The sequence below is a fragment of the Cibotium barometz genome, chromosome 60, assembly GCF_041138505.1.
Source record: "Cibotium barometz isolate CiBa-2024 chromosome 60, ASM4113850v1, whole genome shotgun sequence".
Taxonomy (NCBI): Eukaryota; Viridiplantae; Streptophyta; class Polypodiopsida; order Cyatheales; family Cibotiaceae; genus Cibotium; species Cibotium barometz.
Window position 1 is genome coordinate 12,114,095 of NC_141105.1, and position 24,306 is coordinate 12,138,400.

Genomic DNA, 24,306 nt, shown 5'->3' on the forward strand with positions numbered 1-24,306 from the left:
TGGTGAAGAGAGCTTACGGGTGTGGCCGCCTGGAGACGAAGGAGACTTCTGGGACCAGCGAGCGGAGCCAACAAAAGAAGCGGGTGTGTTTCCTTTGTGTGCGTGCAGAGCTAACGGAGAGAGAAAAGTAAAATGATGTCTCAATCTCAATAGTCCACCCCCCACCCCCCCCCATAGGGTGGATCCACGCATTACCGTATGTGACTCACGGGGATTCAAATGATCCTTGAGTTTGCCTATTCTTATCGACATGCCACCCCTACCACCCAAAAATGGGGTATTCGGCAGGAGTATTTCCGTAGACGTAACTAAATAGGCGCGGCTACTATTGAAGCTTCTGGTTCGTGGTTCTTCATAAATTATTGTTTCGGAAGAATAGACACTCTTTCTAGAAAGCATGTGAGGTGAAAACAGAAAGAAAGACCAGACCTCTATAGCCCTTCACCTCGCAGACTTCGATACAACAATTACAAAAAGGGGGCACCAACAACCAACACAAAACACCACACAGAGATTCCTCAAAACTCTGTATTTCACAAGATAATCAAAGGCTGCACACTTATCCACAAATAATGCAAAAAAAGAAGATCCCTCTTTCACAAATCAGCTGGCTCTTCTCCCTTTCTTCACTCCCTTCATCTGCCCATGGCTCTCCTTTTGCATCCCAAAGGCGGTCACTCTCACACCACCACCACCTCCCTCTCTGTGGTAATCCTGCAGGATTACCTCTCTGTGGTAATCCTGCAGCTCTCTGTGGTAATCCTGCAGCTCCGATTACAAGAGCAAAAACAAAAGCCACACTTCTAACTCCCGCTACTAAAAGTGGCCAACTTCTACCAGTGTCTCCAGCCCATCACAGGCGAACTCTCCCTCTGTCGCTAGTAGCCAACGCCCTCCAAAGCCAAAGAGCCTGATGATTACTATCGCCAACCACCTTCTCTTTTAGCGCCCACTGGTTGTCGCTACACCTCTGAGGCGATTCCCCTGGCGGTCGCTGTCTCCAGTTGTCCAGCCACTGCAAAAAAATCCAGCCTCACCATCCTTCGCTAGCCGCCAGCCAGCTCTGCGCTGCATCTCTCTCCACAAAGTCACCAGCCCTACCTGCCACTTTGCCTCCCCTAATCGCCGCCTCCAGTGCCCGACGTCTCCCAGTCGCCCACAGTCGGTGCGCCTGCAGTTTCTCTCCTTGGCTACCAACCCACCTCTTTCTCTGTCGCCAGCCCACAGCCCTCGTAGGCGACCATCTTCTCAACAACCCGACTGCCAACCCAAGCAAGCGTCGCTGCAGCAGCTTCTCTCTCCGTTAGCTCTGCACGCACACAAAGGAAACACACCCGCTTCTTTTGTTGGCTCCGCTCGCTGGTCCCAGAAGTCTCCTTCGTCTCCAGGCGGCCACACCCGTAAGCTCTCTTCGCCAACCTTCTTGAAGGTTGCGCTGGCGGACGAGCTGGCAGCCAAAGCAAGCGGCCAGCGGGCTCATTTGTTACTTGCCACTTGGTGGTGTTTTATATATATATATATATTTATAGAAGGTGGTTCCCATGCCACACTGCAGTGCCTATCTAGGCCTCTATTAAAATCTTTTGTAACCTTGGCATCCATACATATACGACGTCTCACCACCATGCCTATTATGCCCAAACCCCTTGCGATGTGGAGACATACGGCCATTCCAAAAATCTGCTCAGTACATCCAAACTCAAGCACAAAGAACAAATTATATTTAGCTGGCATCCCTTGTAGATTTCAGTATTTACAGTCTAGATTGGGCTCTCTCCACGTAAACCAGCATATGTACATCTATCTCCACCAGAGGCTCATCAAAGCCCCAATCATTGACATCCTCATGCTCTTCCACCTCTTGTTTGTACACATCCAAGACACCCTCTTGGCAATTAGAAAGCTCATACAATAAAGACTTCAAATCTCAAGCACCTGCTCCAAAGAAAAATGCATGTACTAGCTCACTGCAAGCCATTCAGTCTGTACATTTGCCAGGGCATTCACGGCAAAGTTTTATTGCATACCATGCATCCTATATGTACACGGACTCAAAACACCTTTACACAATTTTGCCTGACATACTTTGCCCAACCCCCAGCCTACTGAATCATTCATGATCAGCAGTAAAAAGCATTTCAAGACCTAAATCCATATCCAAAGACTGCACTTCATTGGAAATCACATCTTCTAACACTGCATCCTGTACAATCACCATCAAACGTGCATAATACTTCTTCAGCCTATATCCATTTACCCTGGAAGCATGCAAAGTCCCATCTAAATCTGCCAATTGATAGGTACCATTTGCAAATCCTTGCATCACCAAGAAGGGTCCCTCCCACTTAACTTGAAACTTCTTATGAAAAGAATTGTCCAACCTGCCATTATAACGCAATACCAAGTCATTCTTCATAAATCCTTTGCTTTTAATTTTCTTGTTGATCTTCTCCAACGTCCTTGTCTGCATATCCTCATAATGCTTCAAAGCATTATCCCTGTTCAGCTGTGCTTCTTGTAAATATAACAGCCGCTCTTTAAGGGCATCTTTAGGCTCTTCCAAAAGCTTTTCCAACATTTTAATAGCTGGTATCTCCACCTCAATAGGCAATAAAGCTTCTTTCCCATAAACAAGATGAAATGGAGTGAAACCAGTACCAGTTTTAATTGCTGTCCTGTATGCCTATAAGGCAGCAGGCAATTCCAGATCCCAATTCTTGCCTTGTCGCTCCGTCACCTTAGATAAAATCTTAATCAATTCACCATTGAAACGCTCATTCAAGCCATTACACTGTGGATAGTAAGGTGTGGTAAAACTGCGACTGATCTTCATCTTTGTACACAAATAGTCCATAAGCTCTACCCTGAAACCTGGACCCTGATCAGAAAGCAATTCCAATGGCACACCAAACTTACAACAAATATCTTGGTATACAAACTTTGCCACTTCCTTAGCAGTAATTTGTTTCACTGCCTTTGCTTCCGCCCATCTAGAAAGGTAATCAACTGCAGTCACGATGTAGCGCTTCCCTCGGCTGGTAATAGGCAATGGTCCCACAGCATCAATTCCCCATTTTTCAAAAACATCATAAGCAAGAATTATCTTCCTCATTTCAGGCCTTAATATCCGTCTACTATGAGCTTGGCATTGTTTGCATGACCTGCACCAATGATTAACATCCTTATGTACACTTGGCCATACATAACCTTCCTGCAATACTTTATGCAAAGTAATCTTCGAGGCAAAATGTCCACCGCATGCTCCTTCATGGTTTTCCTTAAAAATTTTGTAGATTTCTTCCTTCCAAGGTACCCGTCGCATTATCAAGTCAATTCCCCTCAAATACAAGGCATCACCAACCATTACATACCTTGCAGCTTTCCTGATGAAACCATATTTTTTTGATTTTTCAATACCACTACGAATCATCCCTGTTAACAAAAACTCCTCAACATCCTATAAATTGTCCGTGCCACAATAAAATGGTGCATGAGCTTTAAGAACAAAAACTTCACCAATCATTCCCTGGGTTGCTTCATGAGCCTCCTCATTATGGCCTCGATCCACATGCTTAAGACTCCAAGCTTCAAATTCCTTCAACAAACCTTTAATCTTGAAACACATCTCTTTGAGTGACACATTCTTTGACTTCCAAACTCCCAACACCTGTTTTACAATAAGCAATGCATCACCTCGAATGCGAATCCTATGTACACCATGCTTCAAACATATTTGCAATCCAACTTCCAAAGTCAGATACTCCGCTTCATTGTTGCTATGTGCATCCACTTTAACACCCTTCTTAAAAACAAGGCAACCCTGTGTGGATCATAAAGCACCAAACCTCCTGAGACTGCATCATGGCTTTTCCTGTAGGACCATCAAAATATAATATGTGTGCATTCACCAACTCAACCGCATCCTCAACTGGCTTCTTGATGGTCTCCTCCTTTACAAGAAGAGGACTCTCCTTATATGTCAATAAATCAGCTAAGGTAGCCCTGGTACTCTCTTCCACCAAGAATGAGAAGGTAAACTCCTGCAACTCAATCACCCACTTCATCATAGCCTTAGATAAATTTGTGCCATTTATCAACTGAGGCAAAAAAGTGTAACTCGTCAAAAACACAAAGGGGCGAGGCAACAAGTAGTGGCGGAACCGCCTACATGCATACATCACACTAACCATAACAAGTTCCACCTCTGATAACAACCTTTCTCTAGCAAGTTTTACCCTGCTAGCACAGTAGACTAGTTGCATATAATGTGATTCTTTCCCCTTCTGTAACAACATAGCTCCAATTGCATCTTCACCTACTGAAGGGTTAACATAAAATACCTGTTCCCAGTTAGGCACCTGCATTGTAGGAATAGCACCCAACACCTCTTTCACTTTTTGAAAAACTACCTCACACTCCTCCGACCAATGTAAAGGATCATGCTTTGCTGCTTGCTGCAAAGGATATAACAACTGTGAAGATAGAGAGATAAATCGAGCCATATACTTCACCTTTTGCACAAAAGTAGTCAATTGCTTTGTATTCTTTGGTGTAGGAAGAAGAAGAAGAAGAGACTTGACCTTATCAGGATCCGGATCAATACCATTCTCTGAAACAACATGGCCCAAGAGCTTCACCCTCGGTTGAGCTAAAAAGCACTTTTTTGGATTTAATTGACCACCACACTCATCATAACGCTGAAAAACTGTAGCCAGCCTATCACAATGCTCTTGCCTGGAGCTGTATATACAAAAATCATCAATAAAATCTTTGACAAACTTGCCCAAAAAAGGAGATAATACCCAATTTGCCCTTTTCTGATAGTAGGCTGGCCCATTCGTCAATCCAAAGGGAAGGACTTTGTAGCAGAAACACCCCCAAGGTGTAATGAAAGTCGTCTTGCGCTGATCTTCTTCTACAATCTTTAACTGAAAATAGCCTGAAAACCCATCACAAACACTGTACCTTTCATAACCAGCTACAGTATCCAAGATCTCATCCAAAAAAGGTAGGGGGTAAGGATCCTTTTTTGTAGCAACATTCAAGGGCTTAAAATCCACACATATACGCCACCTGCCATCTTTCTTTGGACTCACCACTGTAGGACTTACCCACTCAGCTGTGTCCACTTGTGTACTGAAACCTGCACTCAACAACTTATCAACTTCCTCTCTCAGGGCCTGCATTTGTTCTCGTCCCATCCTGCGAAGCTTCTGCCTAACTGTTTTTACACCTTCTTTCAATTCAATCCTCAAATCTGGCCCTTTAAATCCTCGAATCTCCTTATAAGAGGTGATGAACAATTCTGGAAAATGAGACAGCATATTAACATACCTAACCTTTTCTCCACTCGAGAGACCCGGACTCAGCATTCCTTCAATGAGCTCCTGCTTCTTCTTCACTTCTATCTTTGGCTGCAGTAATTCCTCGATCACTTCATACGACCCCAAAGTATCTTCTCCCTCAGTACTCACTTCATGCACTTCTTTATCTTCATTACCTTGTTGCTCTAATACTAGGAAAGCCACATCTGCCTCTTCTTCACTAGAAGCAGTAGTCGATGAATCCATCTCCGATTCAGAAGTACTGGTAGTAGTTTCCTCTTCACTCGAATCCTGTGGCCTCTCCCACACATCATTCAAAGATCTCCTACTATGCATCTCAAAAGATTTTTTATTATCCCGCTTATTATGCAAAGAAATGGTCCCATACCTCCAGTCTTGTACTGCACCCACCACTCATAACCAGGGTCGTCCAAGAATAATTGGAAAAGCACCAAGACCCGCAGGCATCACATGAAAATCTACAGTAGCTTTGACATTAAAAGCTTCAATTTCCAGCTCCTTTACCATACCAAGACATTTTACCTTTTGATGATTAGCCATCCTGATTCGAAAACCAGAAACCCCAGACACCCTCAAGCCTGACTGCTCCACACATGATTGAGTAATCACACAGATTTGAGCTCCTCCATCAATATAGGCCTGACCAAGGTTCCTACCTTTACTCCACACCTCCACAATAGGGCAAATATCTGGAAGCTCTTCTAAAGATAGTACTTTGACTGACCTCTTCTCTGACTCCTTTTCCATTGGATTCACAAGTCCCTTCCATTGCCTTCTCAATTTTGGCACCATCTCCACCAACTGCCGAAAGGTGATGTTGGCCTTCCTATTCACCATATCAGATTTCAGGTTATAGCTGGTTTGCCCATCCCCTAGTGGAAAGTCTGACACCTGGAACCTTCTACGAGGCTTCCGTTTCCTTTTGGCTTTCACATCTTCTCCTTCCTGTTGCTTCCCCTTCTTACGGCTGGGTCCAGCCACCTCCTTTCCTTCTCTTTCATCCGTTGTGCACTTCCCAACGGGCATCACATCCCCTTCTTCTTTTGCTTGAACATTCTCCAGAGTGACAACATTCACGACCTTTGCTTTCCCCTTCTCCTCTGCTGTGATTCCACTGGGACCTGCTTGATCCCTGATATCAATACCATAGTCGTTTGACCTGTCAGGTAACTGTGAAGGTAGTGGGTACATATCACCACCCATCCGCTGAGGCTTATCACAATCTGTACTTAGATGTCCAAGCTCACCACAATTCCAGCATGTAGGGATGAAACGACGGCCCCTACCACGACCACGTCCATACCCTGCTTGTCCATCTCCCCCTTCTTGATTATTGCCTCTACCTCTACCACATCCACCACCTGTACTTCCCATTAAACTTAAGCTCAAATTCTTCATAAGATCAACCATCTGTTTCATATCTTGTCGCAATCCCTCATCAAAACCCACAGGAACCATAGGTACTCCTTGACTAACTTGTGGTACCATCTGCATAGCCTGGGCTTCAACGGGTTTCATCCTCTCAATCACTGCATTCATAGGTGTAGCCTCCACTCTACGAATCTCCGGCTGTGCTACAACTGGAATCATCCCCAGCTGATTCATCCGTTGCAACTTCCAATCCTTTGATTTGGCAATCTCCACCGCATCCTCATAAGACCTGGGCTTCTTTAATTCCACCTTCCAGCGAATACTCCTCTTAAGCCCGGCTACAAACTTGTTTTTCTTCATCATGTCAGGAGGTACCTGGTCTTCCCCTAAAGCCCTGCATAAAGTCTCCCACAGCAAAGAGAATTTCTTCACATAATCATCAATTGATTCCAACTCACCCTGTATCAGAGCTTGCACCTCATGCCAAACCTTATCGAGATCTTCTACCTTCTTAAACCTGTTGCTAAGTGCTGTCTTTAATCCATTCTCAGTCATATCGATACGTGGAACAGCAACCCTCAATGACTCCTCATATGTTCTGTACCAGGTCCTTGCATCCCCTTTCAAGCAGATGCTCAGCAGCCGCAACACCTGTACCGACTCATTGATGTGGTTGCTTATGCACGCAACCTCCATTCTTTCAAGGAACTCTCCTACATCTTCATTAGGACCACCAAAAAACTCTGGATACGACATCATTTTAATCCCCAAACTCACCTCAAATCCCAAGAAAAACACCTTCCTTGAAACCCTCAACTCCTAGGGCATACACCCCTTGTAAACTGAGAAAAAAAACCTGAGCTATCCTCAGTGGGGGCACCAGAAAGCATGCGAGGTGAAAACAAAAAGAAAGACCAGACCTCTATAGCCCTTCACCTCGCAGACTTTGATACAACAATTACAAAAAGGGGGCACCAACAACCAACACAAAACACCACACAGAGATTCCTCAAAACTCTGTATTTCACAAGATAATCAAAGGCTGCACACTTATCCACAAATAATGCAAAAAAGAAGATCCCTCTTTCACAAATCAGCTGGCTCTACTCCCTTCCTTCACTCCCTTCATCTGCCCATGGCTCTCCTTTTGCATCCCAAAGGCGGTCACTCTCACACCACTGCCACCTCCCTCCCTGTGGTAATCCTGCAGCTCTCTATGGTAATCCTGCAGCAGCTGCCGATTACAAGAGCAAAAACAAAAGCCACATTCTAACTCCCGCTACTAAAAGTGGCCAACTTCTACCAGTGTCTCCAACCCATCACAGGCGAACTCTCCCTCTGTCGCTAGTAGCCAGCGCCCTCCAAGGCCAAAGAGCCTGATGATTACTATCGCCAACCACCTTCTCTTTTAGCGCCCACTGGTTGTCGCTACACCTCTGAGGCGATTCCCCTAGCGGTCGCTGTCTCCAGTTGTCCAGCCACTGCAAAAAAATCCAGCCTCACCATCCTTCGCTAGCCGCCAGCCAGCTCTGCGCTGCATCTCTCTCCACAAAGTCACCAGCCCTACCTGCCACTTTGCCTCCCCTAATCGCCGCCTCCAGTGCCCGACGTCTCCCAGTCGCCCACAGTCGGTGCGCCTGCAATTTCTCTCCTTCGCTACCAGCCCACCTCTTTCTCTGTCGCCAGCCCACAGCCCTCGTAGGCGACCATCTTCTCAACAACCCGACTGCCAACCCAAGCAAGCGTCGCTGCAGCAACTTCTCTCTCCGTTAGCTCTGCACGCACACAAAGGAAACACACCCGCTTCTTTTGTTGGCTCCGCTCGCTGGTCCCAGAAGTCTCCTTCGTCTCCAGGCGGCCACACCCGTAAGCTCTCTTCACCAACCTTCTTGAAGATTGCGCTGGCGGACGAGCTGGCAGCCAAAGCAAGCGGCCAGCTGGCTCCTTTGTTACTTGCCACTTGGTGGTGTTTTGTATATATATATATATATTTATAGGTGGTGGTTCCCATGCCACACTGCAGTGCCTATCTAGGCCTCTATTAAAATCTTTTGTAACCTCGGAATCCATACATATACGACGTCTCATCAAGATGCCTACTATGCCCAAACCCCTTGCGATGTGGAGACATACGGCCATTCCAAAAATCTGCTCAGTACATCCAAACTCAAGCACAAAGAACAAATTATATTTAGCTGGCATCCCTTGTAGATTTCAATATTTACAGTCTAGATTGGGCTCTCTCCACGTAAACCAGCATATGTACATCTATCTCCACCAGAGGCTCATCAAAGCCCCAATCATTGACATCCTCATGCTCTTCCACCTCTTGTTTGTACACATCCAAGACACCCTCTTGGCAATTAGAAACCTCATACAATAAAAACTTCAAGTCTCAAGCACCTGCTCCAAAGAAAAATGCATGTACTAACTCACTGCAAGCCATTCAGTCAGTACATTTGCCAGGGCATTCAGGGCAAAGTTTTATTGCATACCATGCATCCTATATGTACACGGACTCAAAACACCTTTACAGAATTTTGCCTGACAACGGCTGCCCATTCAAATCAGCCGGCTCCTCCACGCTGCAGCCAGGCAACTCCTCCCTTGCAAGTGGGTGCTTCTTCTCTCACAGCAGGCGGCTGTGCTCTTCGTTGTTGTACTTGTCTTGGTGGCTGCGCTAAGTTCTCTACGAGGGGCTGTGCCATCCCAACAAGGTGGCTGCTTCTTCAACAAGGTGTTATCTCTCCTAAGGTTGCCTCTCTATTTCTTACTTTGAAAGAGGTTGCACGTCTTCTCCACTGGCGACTACAAGAGGACTTCACATCTCCTGGGTGGCTACACCTTCTACACAAATACCACGGGTATTGGTCCTCTATCTGCCATCCACAAGTGAATTTCAGATTTAAGTAAAGTATTTTGTGTTAAATCTGATAAGGGATTCCCGACTCCCTATACGGCCAACACCCGTTCGGTGCCGGGTAGTCCAAGCTCTATTGAAGAACCTCAGTCCAAAGGTGCTGAGATCGGGAGAGCCAGGCGTTAGTACAAGAGCGCCTGTTTGTGCGTGGTCTCGGAACACCAGTGAGGCGCTCTCCGCGGAATCCAGTGAAAGCACAGGACCGTAGAGACTGGACCACGCTAGTGGTCGTTCTGCTTCGAGTGTCTACTTCGAACGTCGACTTTGAGCCTATTTGCTTGGTACTGTTTTCATATGTACATGGACATCATCTGGTTCTTGGAACCCATGGAGCATTGTATTTGTTAAATACTCCCAATAAATATATCATATATTGAGGGGGGGATCGGCCCGTTCCGGCCCCAGTGCTGGTGTCCATCTTTCCATTTCATTTTCATTTCAATTTCAAGTTGTATTAAGTTGTCCATTTCAAATTGTGGTTTTAAAGTTGTGCTATTAAGCGTGTGGGTGTCCAACGGAGTCTTCCCACTTGACGGGATCGGTTTCAACTAGAATTGATCATTTTTTTGCTCATAATGGTTACTTGGACGTGCTCTAGTTGGATGACAACGATGCCGGATAGTCCAAGGAGCAAGATTTGTATATGGGTGGCAACGATGCCAGATGACCCATCACAGCAACGATACCAGAATGAGATTTGTATATGGAAGGCAACGATGCCAGATGACCCATTGGACGGCAACGATGCCAGATATCTTGGACTTTGCAGTCAGGCAATCATTGCGACCAGATGGCCCAGATGACTGTTTTGGATTTCACAGTCGAGCGGTCGTGTTGCGACCATATGGATTGTACTGGATTTCGCAATCGGGCGGTCATTGCGACCAAAAGGCCCATATGACTATATTAGATCTCATAGTCACGCGATCGATGCGACCAGATGGCCCAGATGACTATGGAAGAACTCTCAAGCGGTCCTAATAGCCAGATGGCCTTGAGGATAGTCTGAGCGGTTTACTCGGGAACCAAATGGCTCAGCACGGTTTCGATGAAACCAAACAGGACAATCCATATATATACCTAGATGAATCTAGGAACATGCCCAAATTCACCTTTTAGGAATGTGCATGTTATATACTCGTGGTAGTCAACCCACAAGACTATATAACTATCAACTCCATTATGCTATTCCCACTAACATCATCAATGCCCAATAGTGGGTGTAGAACGATGTCACCAATTGGCCGACCATTTGGTCCATCTCCAAATTTGTGTCTCGTTCACTTGAGGCCAAACCGGTGTCTCATGTGAAGGGGCCAGTATTTTTGCATACCATGGACGGGAGCCAGACTGGTGCCACCCGTGTTAGTAGGATGGTGTCGTATGGTCGGGAGCCAGACTGGTGCCACCCGTGTTAGCAGGATGGTGTCGTATGACCTGGACTATGTTCTATCCATGGGATTGTCACGCCATGGAAGATCCAGTATTTGTGCCGTGTTTTGCCTATGGGATTATCACTCCATAGGGAGGCTCGTGCCTGGATCTGTGTCTTACCTATGGGACTATCACTCCATAGGAAGACCGGGATTTATGTTTTCTGTCGTGCCATCATTGTGCCCGACAAAAATGTTTAGTACTTGTTCCATGAACGAGAGATATGTCCATGATACTGTTTGCACATGCATTCATGCTTTGCATGTTTGGAACTGTTTTCCCATGACTTATATTCTTGTGTTTGCCTGTCTGACGTGCCACTTACTGAGCGGGGATGCCTGCCAGTGAGTCGTGAAGTTTGCTCTGTCTTCTGATGAGTTTTATTGCGTGTGAACAGGTGGTAAGTGTATTGCATTTGTTTATTCCTTAGCATTCTTTTTAACCTTTGTTTTTTATAAGGTTGCAGTTTCACACTCATTAATGAGTGGGCACCCTTCCCAATATTTCATGGTACTTTTAGAAGGGTGGGCACCCACGTTTGGGTCATGGTGGGAAAGGGAACCCCTCATGTGTGGGGGTGGGTACATGGCCATCTACCCAACCTCCACCTTGGAACCTTTGGAACTGGCCGCCTCCATGCAAGCAAGGTGGGCCGGCCAGCTCTTGGACGTGTGCCCTCTCCAACGCTTACATATAGGCGACCGCTTCATCCAGCTATCGGTATTCGACTGTGCAGGCGACCATTTCATCCGGCTATCCACAGACGGCTGTGCAGGCGACCTCTTCATCTTGCCCTGCAGTCGGCTGTCTTCTTGCCCTGCAAGTGACAGTGTGCAGGACCTCACTCCTCTCTGGCAGCAGGCGGCTGCGCCCAGACGCCACCCTTTCCACCCAACAGGTGGCTGCGCACAGACCTCGCTCCTCTCTAGCCAGCAGGTGGCTGCACCCAGACGCCACCCTTTCCACCCAGCAGGCGGCTGCGCACAGACCTGGCCAGCAGGTGGCTGCGCCCAGACGCCACCCTTTCCACCCAGCAGGTGGCTGCGCCCAGACGCCACCCTCTCCACCTAACAAGCGGCTGCGCACAAGACTCCCCTCTCTTGCCAGCAGGCGGCTGTGCCCAGGTGTCCTTCTCTAGCCCCTATGCAGTTGCACTTAGGCGCCTCTGATATTTGTTCTTCCACTAGCGAGCTACAGGTGACTCGCTCACCTGCAGGCTGGCAGCAACAGCAGTAATAGAGACTTCTCCTTTCATACATGGGTGCCTACTACTGAAGGCCATATCCATTATTTTGCAAGGTAAGTGGATTGAGATTTAAGCAAAGGTCTTTGATGTAAATCTTATAAGGGATACTCTTTGCTGCTAACACCCGTTCGGTGCCGGGTAGTCCAAGCTTCTGGAGAACCACGGTCCATGGGTGCCGAGATCGGGAGAGCCAGGCGTTAGTACAGAAGCGCCTGTTTGTGCGTGGTCCTGGAACACCAGTGGGGCGCTCTCTGCGGATTCCAGTGAAGGCACGGGACCGTAGAGATTAGACTTCTTCAAGTGGATCGCTCTCCTTCGAACGTCTACTTCAAGTCTTTTGTTTGGTAACTGTATTCATCTCAGTTGTACATGGACATCATCTGGTTCATTGAACCCATGGAGCATTGTATCACTTAAATACTCCCAATAATATATCATATATTGAGGGGGAGGTCGGCCTGTTCCGGCCCCAGTGCTGGTGTCCATTGATCATCATTTCATTTCATTTCAGTTTTCTGTTGTTATTGAGTTGTCCATTTATATTGTGATATTTAAGTTGTGCTATTACGCGTGTGGGTGTCCAACGGAGTCTATTCCCACTTGACGGGATCGGTTTCATTGGTATCAGAGCCAGGTTATTTCCCTCTTCTTAGTGGGGAAACAAACCTGTGTATTGGACACCCCGCTTCTAGCACACTTAACACAATGGACAGCCAAGGCAACCCTTTGTAAGTGCCTAATTCGAGGGGCCCATCAAGTGCCTCGCGTGGTTCTGATGCTTTACAGGGAAGGCACAAGCCCCTTGAGAGAGTGAATGATAGTGATTCGAGGGGACAACTGTCTCGTGGAAAGACAGTTATGCAAGAAGAAGAGCCTGATGCAATGAGGGCTGAATTGGAGCATACAAGAAAGCTTTTGCAAGCACAAGAGCAAGAGCTGAAATTTTTGCATGAAGATCCCCATGTGCAAAGTGCCATTGAAGCAAGGAAAGCCTATGCAATGGTAGACATGACTTTTGAGTCCATGGCACGAGAAGCGGGCAAGAAGCCAAGGGAGTTGGCACTTTCCTACCTCCTCCGCAAAGGTGACATCAAAGAGGGGGAAGATGGAGAGCTGAAATTCAGAAATCCACCTTGCTTGAAGCGTGGAGATCCCGCATCTCAAAGGTTGAGGTCATTTATGCAAAGGGAAGAGGTGACAGCCACCTCTCGTCATGCATCTTCTCCACAAGGCACAAAGGGTGACAGGTATATGTATACTAGTGCTCATGGAGGGCATGATGGTCACATGTATTCAAGGCATGTATCCCATGGAGGGGGTGACAGGTCTGCCACTAGTAACTTTCTACAGAGACGATCTTCTTCAGATGATGGAGGATGGCTTTCTACAGTTACCATCTTCTTCAAATGATGGAGAGACATTGCCTTATGCAGGAAGGTTACATGCATCTGATTCTCACGTTCGTGGAGCACATGCCACCGTGCTTCATGAAACTTCCATGATAGCCCATGGAGCCCATGCAGATAGGGCTGCCCCGTTGGATAAGGGGAAAAGAAAAAGAGAGGACCATGAGCCTCATCCCAGAAAGCTCAAGGAATTTTAAGCAGGTGACAAGTCCGTTAACTTTGATGTTTTTCATGGAGAGCATGATGCTTCCAAGGTGTTAGCATTTGTGGCACAGTTTGATATTGCCTTTAGTGATGAGGACTTCACTGAGAAGTCTAAAGTACGCCATGCTAGCATGTTCTTGAGGGGGACCGCTGCTCATTGGTGGATCACTGAAAAGATCACCAAAGACCCCATTTGCACTTGGAAAGAGTTTAAGGACAGATTTTATGCCCAGTTCTTGCCACCTAATGCGGAGCAAACTCTTACCCAAAAGTGGGATAGACTTGAGCAAAGAGATAATGAAAGTGTGCAACAGTATGTCAATAAGTTTTGGAAAGTGTTGCTTGAGGTAACTCCTTTTATGCAAATCACTGAGGATGAAAGAAAGAGGAAGTCTCACTCACCAGCTTATCGTTCAAGCATTGAATTGCACCAGCTTATAGCCTCTGCTCTTGCTACGGAGCAATTGGTGGTCAAAATTAAGCAAGATCAAGGGGGTTCAAAGGGCAAAGATAAGGCTGTCCCAAATCTACAAAAAGGTGGATAGCCACCTAAAAAGAGCTTCCGGGAGATCCAGAAGGGAGGTAAAGCTGAAAATACCACATCTAAAGATCATGGCCCAAAGAAGAACAAATTTGGTTTGACCCCCGAGCAAAGGGAGCAATATGCCAAGGAGGGGAAATGTTTTTCTTGTGGCAGCAAAGAGCACATGTTTAGACAATGCCCTGACCGCAAACCAAAGCATGAGGACAAGCAAACCAAGGCTAATGTGCATGTAGTTCCCGATGTGCAGGGAAACACAAAACATGATGCAAAAGAGCGGATGGTATGCAAAGCATGGGGTCAAATCAAGAATCAGCCCGCCTTATTTATGTTTGATGATCATGCATAACTTCATCTCTATTCAGATGGCAGCTGCCTTGGGTATTGAGGTTGAGAACATGGAACCTCAAATTGAAGCAGAAGCTGCCTTTGTTGGTAAAGAGGTGCAGGTTACCCCACTAATAGGGAAGTTACACATACATATCCAGGGTTACCTTGATCATGAGCATTTCTTAGTTGCACCACTTAATGAATGTGATGTATTGCTTGGCAAGCCATGGCATCATAGGCTTGAGCCCCGCAAAGAGTACAAGACAAACATGATTTCTTTTATGCATAGAAGCCGCATGCATATCATTGATGCCGGCAAGGAAGGGGATTCCATCCCACTTGTATCTCGCATCCAGATTAATAAAGCAATGAAAAAGAGTCTTTCTGCGTGCTTGGTTTTTGTTCGTGATAGCATTGTACCAAGTCATCAAAATGTGGATGCTTTGACTCACGATAGGCTGAATTTTCTTCATGCATTCAACGATTGTTTTACTGATGCATTGCCAGGTGAATTACCTCCCCAAAGGCCCGAGGAACATCGCATAGATCTTGTGCCACGCAATTCTCCACCTAACAAGCCCGCATACCGTGTGAGTGCCGCACAACAAGAAAGCAGGTAAATGAGCTTTTAGAGAAAGGTTTGGTTCAACCAAGTTCCTTACCTTATTGCTCTCCTGTGCTTCTTGTTCAAAAGAAAGACGGGTCATTCCGCATGTGTGTGGATTATAGAGCATTAAATAAGCTCACCATCAAGAATAGATTCCCAATCCCCCGTATTGATGACATTTTGGATAAGCTTGATGGCTCGGCTTGTTTCAGCCGTCTTGATTTGAAGAGTGGTTATCACCAAATACGAGTGGTGCCACAAGATGTCCACAAAACTGCATTCAAGACAGCTTTTGGATTATATGAATTTTTGGTGATGCCTTTTGGTCTCACCAATGCTCCCGCCACATTTAATCGTATGATGAATACGATATTCCGACCCCATCGCAAATTCACAGGTGTATTCTTTGATGACATCTTGGTTTTCTCCAAGAATGAGCAGGAACATAGAACTCATTTGGTCACAGTGTTCGAAGAGTTGCGGAAGCATAAACTTTTCATTAATGCCAAGAAACGTGAGTTCTTTCTTTCAGAAATACATTATTTGAGTCACCTTGTATCCAAGGATGGAGTAACAATGGATCCTGCAAAGATAGAAACCATTCGGAATTGGCTAGAGTTGTAAGCATATCTTGAGGCTTTTCAGTTGAGGACAACTCTTTAGAAGCCCGGGAGGATGTCACCAATTGGCCGACCATTTGGTCCATCTCCAGATTTGTGTCTCGTTCACTTGAGGCCAGGCTGGTGTCTCATGTGAAGGGGCCAGTATTTTTGCATAACATGGATGGGAGCCAGACTGGTGCCACCCGTGTGTTAGCAAGATGGTGTCGTATGGACGGGAACCAGACCGGTGCCACCCGTGTATGACCTGGACTGTGTTCTATCCATGGGATTGTCACGCCATGGAAGAGCCAGTATTTGTGCCGTGTTTTGCCTATGGGATTGTCACTCCATAGGGAGGCTCGTGCCTGGATCTTTGTCTTACCTATGGGACTGTTACTCCATAGGAAGACCGGGATTTATGTTTTCTATCATGCCATCATTGTGCCCGACAAAAATGTTTAGTACTTGTTTCATGAACGGGAGATATGTCCATGATACTGTTTGCACATGCATTCATGTTTTGCATGTTTGGAACTGTTTTCGCACGACTTGTATTCTTGTGTTTGCCTGTTTGACGTGCCACTTACTGAGCAGGGACGCCTGCCAGTGAGTCGTGAAGTTTGCTCTGTCTTCTGAGGAGTTTTATTGCGTGTGAACAGGTGGTAAGTGTATTGCATTTGTTTATTTCTTAGCATTCTTTTTAACCTTTGTTTTTTATAAGGTTGCAGTTTCACACTCATTAATGAGTGGGCACCCTTCCCAATATTTCATGGTACTTTTAGAAGAGTGGGCACCCACATTTGGGTCATGGTGGGAAAGGGAACCCCTCATGTGTGTGGGGGTGGGTGCATGGCCACCTACCCACCCCCCACCTTGGAACCTTTGGAACTGGCCGCCTCCATGCAAGCAAGGTAGGCCGACCAGCTGTTGGACGTGTGCGCTCTCCAACGCTTACATATAGGCGACTGCTTCATCCAGCTATCGGTATTCGACTGTGCAGGCAACCTCTTCATCTTGCCCTGCAATCGGCTGTCTTCTTGCCCTGCACGTTGCAGGTGACCGTGTGCAGGACCTCACTCCTCTCTGGCCAGTAGGCGGCTGCGCCCAGACGCCACCCTTTCCACCCAGCAGGCGGCTGCGCACAGACCTCGCCCCTCTCTAGCCAGCAGGTAGCTGCGCCGCCCAGACGCCACCCTTTCCACCCAACAGGCGACTGCGCCCAGACCTCGCTCCTCTCTGGCCAACAGGTGGCTGCGCCCAGACGCCACCCTTTCCACCCAGCAAGCGGCTATGCCCAGACGCCACCCTCTCCACCTAGCAGGCGGCTGCGCACAGGACTCCCCTCTTGCCAACAGGCGGCTGTGCCCAGGTGTCCTTCTCTAGCCCCTATGCAGCTGCACTTAGGCGCCTCTGATATTTGTTCTTCCACTAGCGAGCTACAGGCGACTCGCTCACCTGCAGGCTGGCAGCAACAGCAGTAATAGAGACTTCTCCTTTCATACGTGGGTGCCTACTACTTCTGAAGGCCATATCCATTATTTTGCAAGGTAAGTGGATTGAGATTTAAGCAAAGGTCTTTGATGTAAATCTTATAAGGGATACTCTCTGCTGCTAACACCCGTTCGGTGCCGGGTAGTCCAAGCTTCTGGAGAACCACGGTCCATGGGTGCCGAGATCGGGAGAGCCAGGCGTTAGTACAGAAGCGCCTGTTTGTGCGTGGTCCTGGAACACCAGTGGGGCGCTCTCTGCGGATTCCAGTGAAGGCAGGACCGTAGAGATTAGACTTCTTCAAGTGGATCGCTCTCCCTCGAACGTCTACTTCAAGTCTTTTGTTTGGTAACTGTATTCATCTCAGTTGTAGATGGACATCATCTGGTTCATTGAACCCATGGAGCATTGTATCACTTAAATACTCCCAATAATATATCATATATTGAGGGGGGGGTCGGCCCGTTCCGGCCCCAGTGCTGGTGTCCATTGATCGTCATTTCATTTCATTTCAGTTTTCAGTTGTTATTGAGTTGTCCATTTATATTGTGATATTTAAGTTGTGCTATTACGCGTGTGGGTGTCCAACGGAGTCTATTCCCACTTGACGGGATCGGTTTCATTGGTATCAGAGCCAGGTTATTTCCCTCTTCTTAGTGGGGAAACAAACCTGTGTATTGGACACCCCGCTTCTAGCACACTTAACACAATGGACAGCCAAGGCAACCCTTTGTAAGTGCCTAATTCGAGGGGCCCATCAAGTGCCTCGCGTGGTTCTGATGCTTTACAGGGAAGGCACAGGCCCCTTGAGAGAGTGAATGATAGTGATTCGAGGGGACAACTGTCTCGTGGAAAGACAGTTATGCAAGAAGAAGAGCCTGATGCAATGAGGGCTGAATTGGAGCATACAAGAAAGCTTTTGCAGGCACAAGAGCAAGAGCTGAAATTTTTGCATGAAGATCCCCATGTGCAAAGTGCCATTGAAGCAAGGAAAGCCGATGCAATGGTAGACATGACTTTTGAGTCCATGGCACGAGAAGTGGGCAAGAAGCCAAGGGAGTTGGCACTTTCCTACCTCCTCCGCAACTCGGACGAAAACTTCACAATGTGAAATCTGCATGCATGGCCGCAACTCGGACAAAAATTTCACGATGTGACAATCCATGAACAGGAGGATCGTTACTTCTTCACTGCATACTGATGTATGTTTGAATTCCTTTGACTTTTGTGTGTTGTTTTTGATGTGTGGACAATGCTTGAATTTATGGCATGTGATAGTCTCCTAGGCTCCAGACTACCTGGCTAGTACCTGCAGTACCCAATAGACGCGAATGATGCATACTTGTTTGTTGACTACCTTGTGTCTAGTTTTTGCTAAAGGTGAGTATGCATTTATTTTATCTAACACGTGACAGACCATGAAGAGGTACCATCAAGAACAAAGCTATTGGTTAATAAAGAAAAGGCATTGAGATGTTACCAGATGGGCAGATGACACCACAGATATGGGGAAAGACCAGATGGACAAGCTCCCTAGATGGAGCTAGTGCCTCGAAACATATGGATGTACTTGATGTACCTTGAAACATATGGATGTACTTAATGTACTTAATGTACCTTGAAACATATGGATGTACTTGATGTACCTTCAAACATATGCATGTACCAAGGACATCTGAATATACCAGGAACATATGGATATACTAGGGACATATGGAAGTACTAAGAACACTTGCGGTCCGTATTTCACATGATGAAACCCATGACCAGACAGGTGGAAGAAGACATGGAGATAGGGTCCATAAGGTTTGATTAACAAAAAGCACCATTCTTGGTCAAAAAAGCAAGAAAGTAAAAAGTCAAACAAGGTTGACCGCGAGCCAAGGGGACCATTGGAAAGAGGAGACTAAGCTAGATCAAAAAGCTAAAAGCCGTTTTTTTTAAAAGCAGCTCCAAGGCCAAAATGCAGGGCCTTGAAGCTAGAAAAGCAAAACAAGAACTTTTGACTAAAGTTGAGTAATATTTTACTATTAAAAAGAACAAAAGCAAAGTAAAAGGCAAAAGCAAAGCAAAAGCATCACTTTTTGGCAAAAAGCAAGGCTTCCCCAAGTATAAAAGAAGCCTGAGTCTCTCTTGAGCATCAAGTTGAAGAAGAATCTCTTCATCGCGTTGCCATCTTCGTTGAAGCGTGGAGATCATCTTCTTCATCAGAACCAAATCACGGAGTTTTTCATCGCTGCCCCATTCAGAGCGCCTCCATCAACTGCAGTGCCACGTCATCATCTTTCCGTACGACTGTTCGGATCCGTGCAACCATACGGACAGAAAGTTTCAAAAACCCTAAAATTTACTTCTTGGAGGTTTTTATCGCCCAAAAACCATTAAAACAGGTTTTATATCAGTTTTCTTGCGAGAAAGAGCTTTTCCATGGTTTTCTTCATGGACAAGGCTATAGGAGTTGTGGAGATTACTCATGGGATGAGCGAGTGTTTCTTGGATTTGGACATGAAACTTGGACATAGAGCTTGGACATGGAGAACTTGGACATATAGCTTGGGCATGAAGCTTGGACATAAACATGGAGAACTTGGACATATAGCTTGGGCATGAAGCTTGGACATGAACATAGAGCTTGGACATGGAAAACTTGGGCATAGAGCTTGGACATGGAACATAGAGCTTGGACATGGAGCATAGACATGGAGAACTCGGACATATAAATTGGATTTGGATATTAGATTTAGCACTAGCCCGGTGAGAGATACTTGTGGGTCATTCCCATGGTGTGCTCAGCATCAAAGATCTCGTGCCTCGACATCGACCTCAACTTGGATATCCTACATCGACACTGGTTAACCCTTCACCACACCAGTGTGCACCTAATTTAACCCTGTTGAAATCCTAATCCTCTTCAATCACTCAATGACCTTGTCTCTTCATAACTGAGGGCTCACAATGGTCTCTCTATCCCTACAACTGCCCTGTGCATGGCCTTAATAGTCATGATACACCCCCATCTGAAGCCTAATGCATGTGACAACAAAATTTAAGTTTCAAACCTATCTTGAAGAAAAATCCAAAGACATGACTCTCTGTGCGTGGAAAGTGATAATGGAGAACAAGCAAGGGACGAACTGCAAACAAGACAGTGAGTCAAGAGGGCAAACACTATTGAACCACCAAGCAAGATCAGGGAAGTGCTAACAGAGAGATGAAACAATAAAACAAAACACTGTGTATTCTAATAGTATAGGTTACACATGCCTAGGCTATTTTGTTGTTTCAAAGTTTTTGAAGGAAAGAAATGCAGTTTGATCAGACTACAGTCTATCTTTTATGCCTCGTCATGTTATCATGATGGTTTTCAAGCTTCATACAAATGACCTGCATTAAGTCTTTAGCTGTGCATTAATGAGATACATTCATGATGCAAAATTCAAATTACCACATGTAGCAGGATTCAGCGCACTATCACTTTCAGTTATTTTGGGCATATAAAAGTAATGGGCTGCTAATCACCTCAAGGCCCTCACTATTTAAGGCCATTGATTGTTGCCTTTGATCTACTTGACTTTTCTCATCAAGCAACCCTGATGTCCCTTTTGGTATAGAACTCCTAGCTTGAGCTCCTCTTGAGCTTGAACCACCTTCATTCTCATCTACTTTCGTATTTGTCTCTGAACCAGACCTGCTTTCACCATCGTTCGAGGTAGGTGACAATCCTCTGCGTTTGAGCTCTCTCATAAAAAGTGTCTCTGGAGGTTCCTCCCCTGCATAGTGTCATCAAAACAGGCAAACTGGCTAAGTCCACACTCACGATGCCATGCATGTGGAATGTGTATGTGCAACATTTTTTGTGAGGGAATACAAAAACCTTTACGATTGACACAAATTATTCAAGAGCTCCATCTACTAAGAAAGATCATATATAATTCAAGCAGAGGTTTGACATAAACCACTCAAGAGCTCCATCTATTAAGGAAGGTTGCCAAGAATGGGTTCGCTATATGCATACACAAATGTTCCCGCCGGTCTTGAGAGGATTGATCTGGAGCATTGGATTAGGAAGCATGTTTTTGGAAGAATTCCAGTTTTTTACGGAATCCATTCTGCAAGCTGGTGTGGCTGTGCTGGTTGTCACCATCTTCATTCTCTTCACTGAGTTGGCATTGCAGGAAATCTCAGGGAGTCACTTTCATTCCCTCCAGGCGGCCACGACAGCCAGGAAAGGCCAACTGGTTGGCATTTCCCTGGAGGAGAGGGGGTCCCAGTGGGCTCTCCTCTAGGGGAAGGCCTCAGGGTGGCCTTTCCCTACACCATCAAGGTTCTGGGTTGCCCCTGAGGTACAACTGGCAGAATCACATCGTTTTCAAGGCAAGATCACACCAACCACTGCCCGCAGCCCTGATTCTATGCAACATCAGCTTCCCAAACTCTTCACAAAGGGAAAAGGACTTCGAAAGCCAGAAGCCGCAAACTCCTGACGGGCTTTTCCCTATCCATACATAGTTCATCATTCCATCATACATGGCAAAATTCCCCTATTCATACATGGTTCGGCATTCCAGCATGCATGGTAAATTTTTTGCCTGTTATTCATACATGGTAGAATAGATGCAGAAGCTCATACAGAGAATCAACTCTTAGGAGATAACCATGCGTTAACCGTCGCATGATACCAACGCAAAACGATGAAACCACTTGAAAGCATTTCAACACTAGTTGAGAAAAGAAGAGACCTGGCTTGTCGGGCGAAGCGCTCTGCATGAGAATCAAGCGCTGTTTCCATGTCCGCCTCGTTGCAATCCCACGAGAATTGAGGAGGGGGCTGGTCGTCAGAGTGGAGAGAACTATAGGAACAGGCTTGTGCTGGAGCAAGGACGAACTGGCAAGGGTATGGTGAAGCATGTCTAAACAACTCCAAGGTGATCCTTTGAATCCCATAACTCGCCGACAGCATATCTTATTTATATAATTATTTTCACTTTCAACTTATATAAAATTATCTTTCACTTTTATCTTTGGGCATTAATACCCATTAATGTTAAGGTGCCCCTGGATCAAGGTCCTCTACAGCATCAAACTCTGTCCCCCCGCTCTTACCCCAATGCTCACCCATGCACCCGCCCCCTCCTCCTCATGTAGCATTGTAGTGGGCTCACCCGTGCTTCGCACATATATAATTCCTAGCTTGATATTTTTTAAATTTCTAGAGTAATAAGAGCCTACCTCTCCTCGAACCTCCAAATTCTTGCCACGTGGCAGGTTTGTGAAACTCTTCCTTTATAGAATATATAATAGTGGGCTGACCCGTGCTTCGCACATATATAATTCTCAGTTTGATATTTTCCAAATTCCTAGTCCTAAAGTAATAGGAACCTACCTCTCCTCAAACCTCCAAGTGGCCACTTTGTGAAACTCTTCCTTTATATAATATATATAGAGATAGAGATTCTCTTTTACTTTCAACCTATTTATAAATTATCTTTCACTTCCACCCATTTGCTATCTTGGGCATTGATACCTTAGTTGAATATGTACCCATCAAGGTTAAGGTGCCCCCTCCTCAACTATATCCACATAGCAGCAAACTCCGCCCCCTTTATGAACCCCCTATCACCCATGCACCTGCCCCCTCCTCCTTATATAGCGTTGTACTTTATATAATTCTCTTTCACTTTCAACCTATATAAAATTATCTTTCACTATCACCCATTTGCTATCTTCGGCATTAATGCCTTAGGTGAATATATACCCATTAAGGTTAAGGTGCCCCCTCCTTTTAATTCTATCCATGTAGCAGTAAACGTGACCCCTCTTCACGAACCCCTCTCACTAGTCACCCCCTCCACATCTAGCATTGTACTCCAGGTTCAACTATCCACCTAGAAAACCCCTTTTCTCAAATCAAACAATGTAGCTACCCATCTGCCTTGGGGTCTGCCCACCCCGCCTAAAGTCGCTTGTTGTATTGCCCATTAGGAAGACACCATAGCCACCGAGATGAGAGAGGAGAGGAGGGATCTTATTCACCACCCAGGCGTCGTAGAGGAATTGTGGATAAGAATCCACACTGTCGAGCTTATTTAGTGGCCTGCCTGGCCGCCCATGGTCCTTCGACTCGTACGCCTCAACCCCTGACACTCTCACCAATCGCTCTGGTGATCGAGCTCCATGTCCGGTCGAGCCCTAGGTAGGCGATTACAAGCTACGTGACATTACCTCCCCCTTCATAAGAGTTTTCATCCGTGAAAACAAACTGAGGATAGTTTTTGGAAAGCATTCCCAAGTGGAGGCTTCCTCGTCTCTGTCCTTCCACTTAACTCGGTACACAGTATGCCTTGTGTTCCGATCCCTAAATCCAAGAATCCTCTCGAGTTCATGTGGAAGAGACGGTGGTTCAATAAGTTCCACCAAAATGTCAGGAGTAACTACATTATCCTGATGATCCACTATTTTTCGTATTCAACTGACATGAAAAACAGGATGTACTATGAAAAACAGGATGTACTCAAGGGCTCTCTAGCAACCCAAGTTTGTATGCTACGCTACCAACCTTCTTAAGGATTTTAAACAGACCGCAATATCTAGGAGAAAGCTTTTGACACTTTCCTGTCTCTTGAGAGTCTCCACTTCGCATAGGGACTTTGAAGAAAACAAAGTCATCCTCTTCAAAGGTCTCTTCTCTGTGGCTCTTGTCAGCATACATTCTTGCACGATCTTGTGCACTACGAATGCTATCTCTTGCTGGAAACCATACATCAACATGAATGGGCTAAATCCAGTTTGCCGAATGTTTTAAACTATTATAA

General features: G+C 46.0%; 1 protein-coding gene across 2 annotated transcripts in view; it reads right to left on the reverse strand.

Annotated features, from left to right (window-relative positions):
- Positions 1 to 22,465, reverse strand: part of LOC147604992 (tubulin alpha-6 chain) — a 56,812-nt gene extending 34,347 nt beyond the window's left edge. The window contains exons 1-2 of one of the 2 annotated variants that reach the window (XM_086794083.1): positions 22,234 to 22,465; positions 21,014 to 21,264 (exon numbers count right to left, since the gene is read on the reverse strand). In XM_086794083.1, the coding sequence (XP_086650209.1) occupies positions 21,014 to 21,264; positions 22,234 to 22,438 (456 nt within the window). In that variant the 5' untranslated portion in view covers positions 22,439 to 22,465. The remainder of the gene's footprint in view (positions 1 to 21,013; positions 21,265 to 22,233) is intronic. The other variant, XM_086794082.1, reaches the window with a different exon arrangement.
- Positions 22,466 to 24,306: the final 1,841 nt, after the last annotated feature.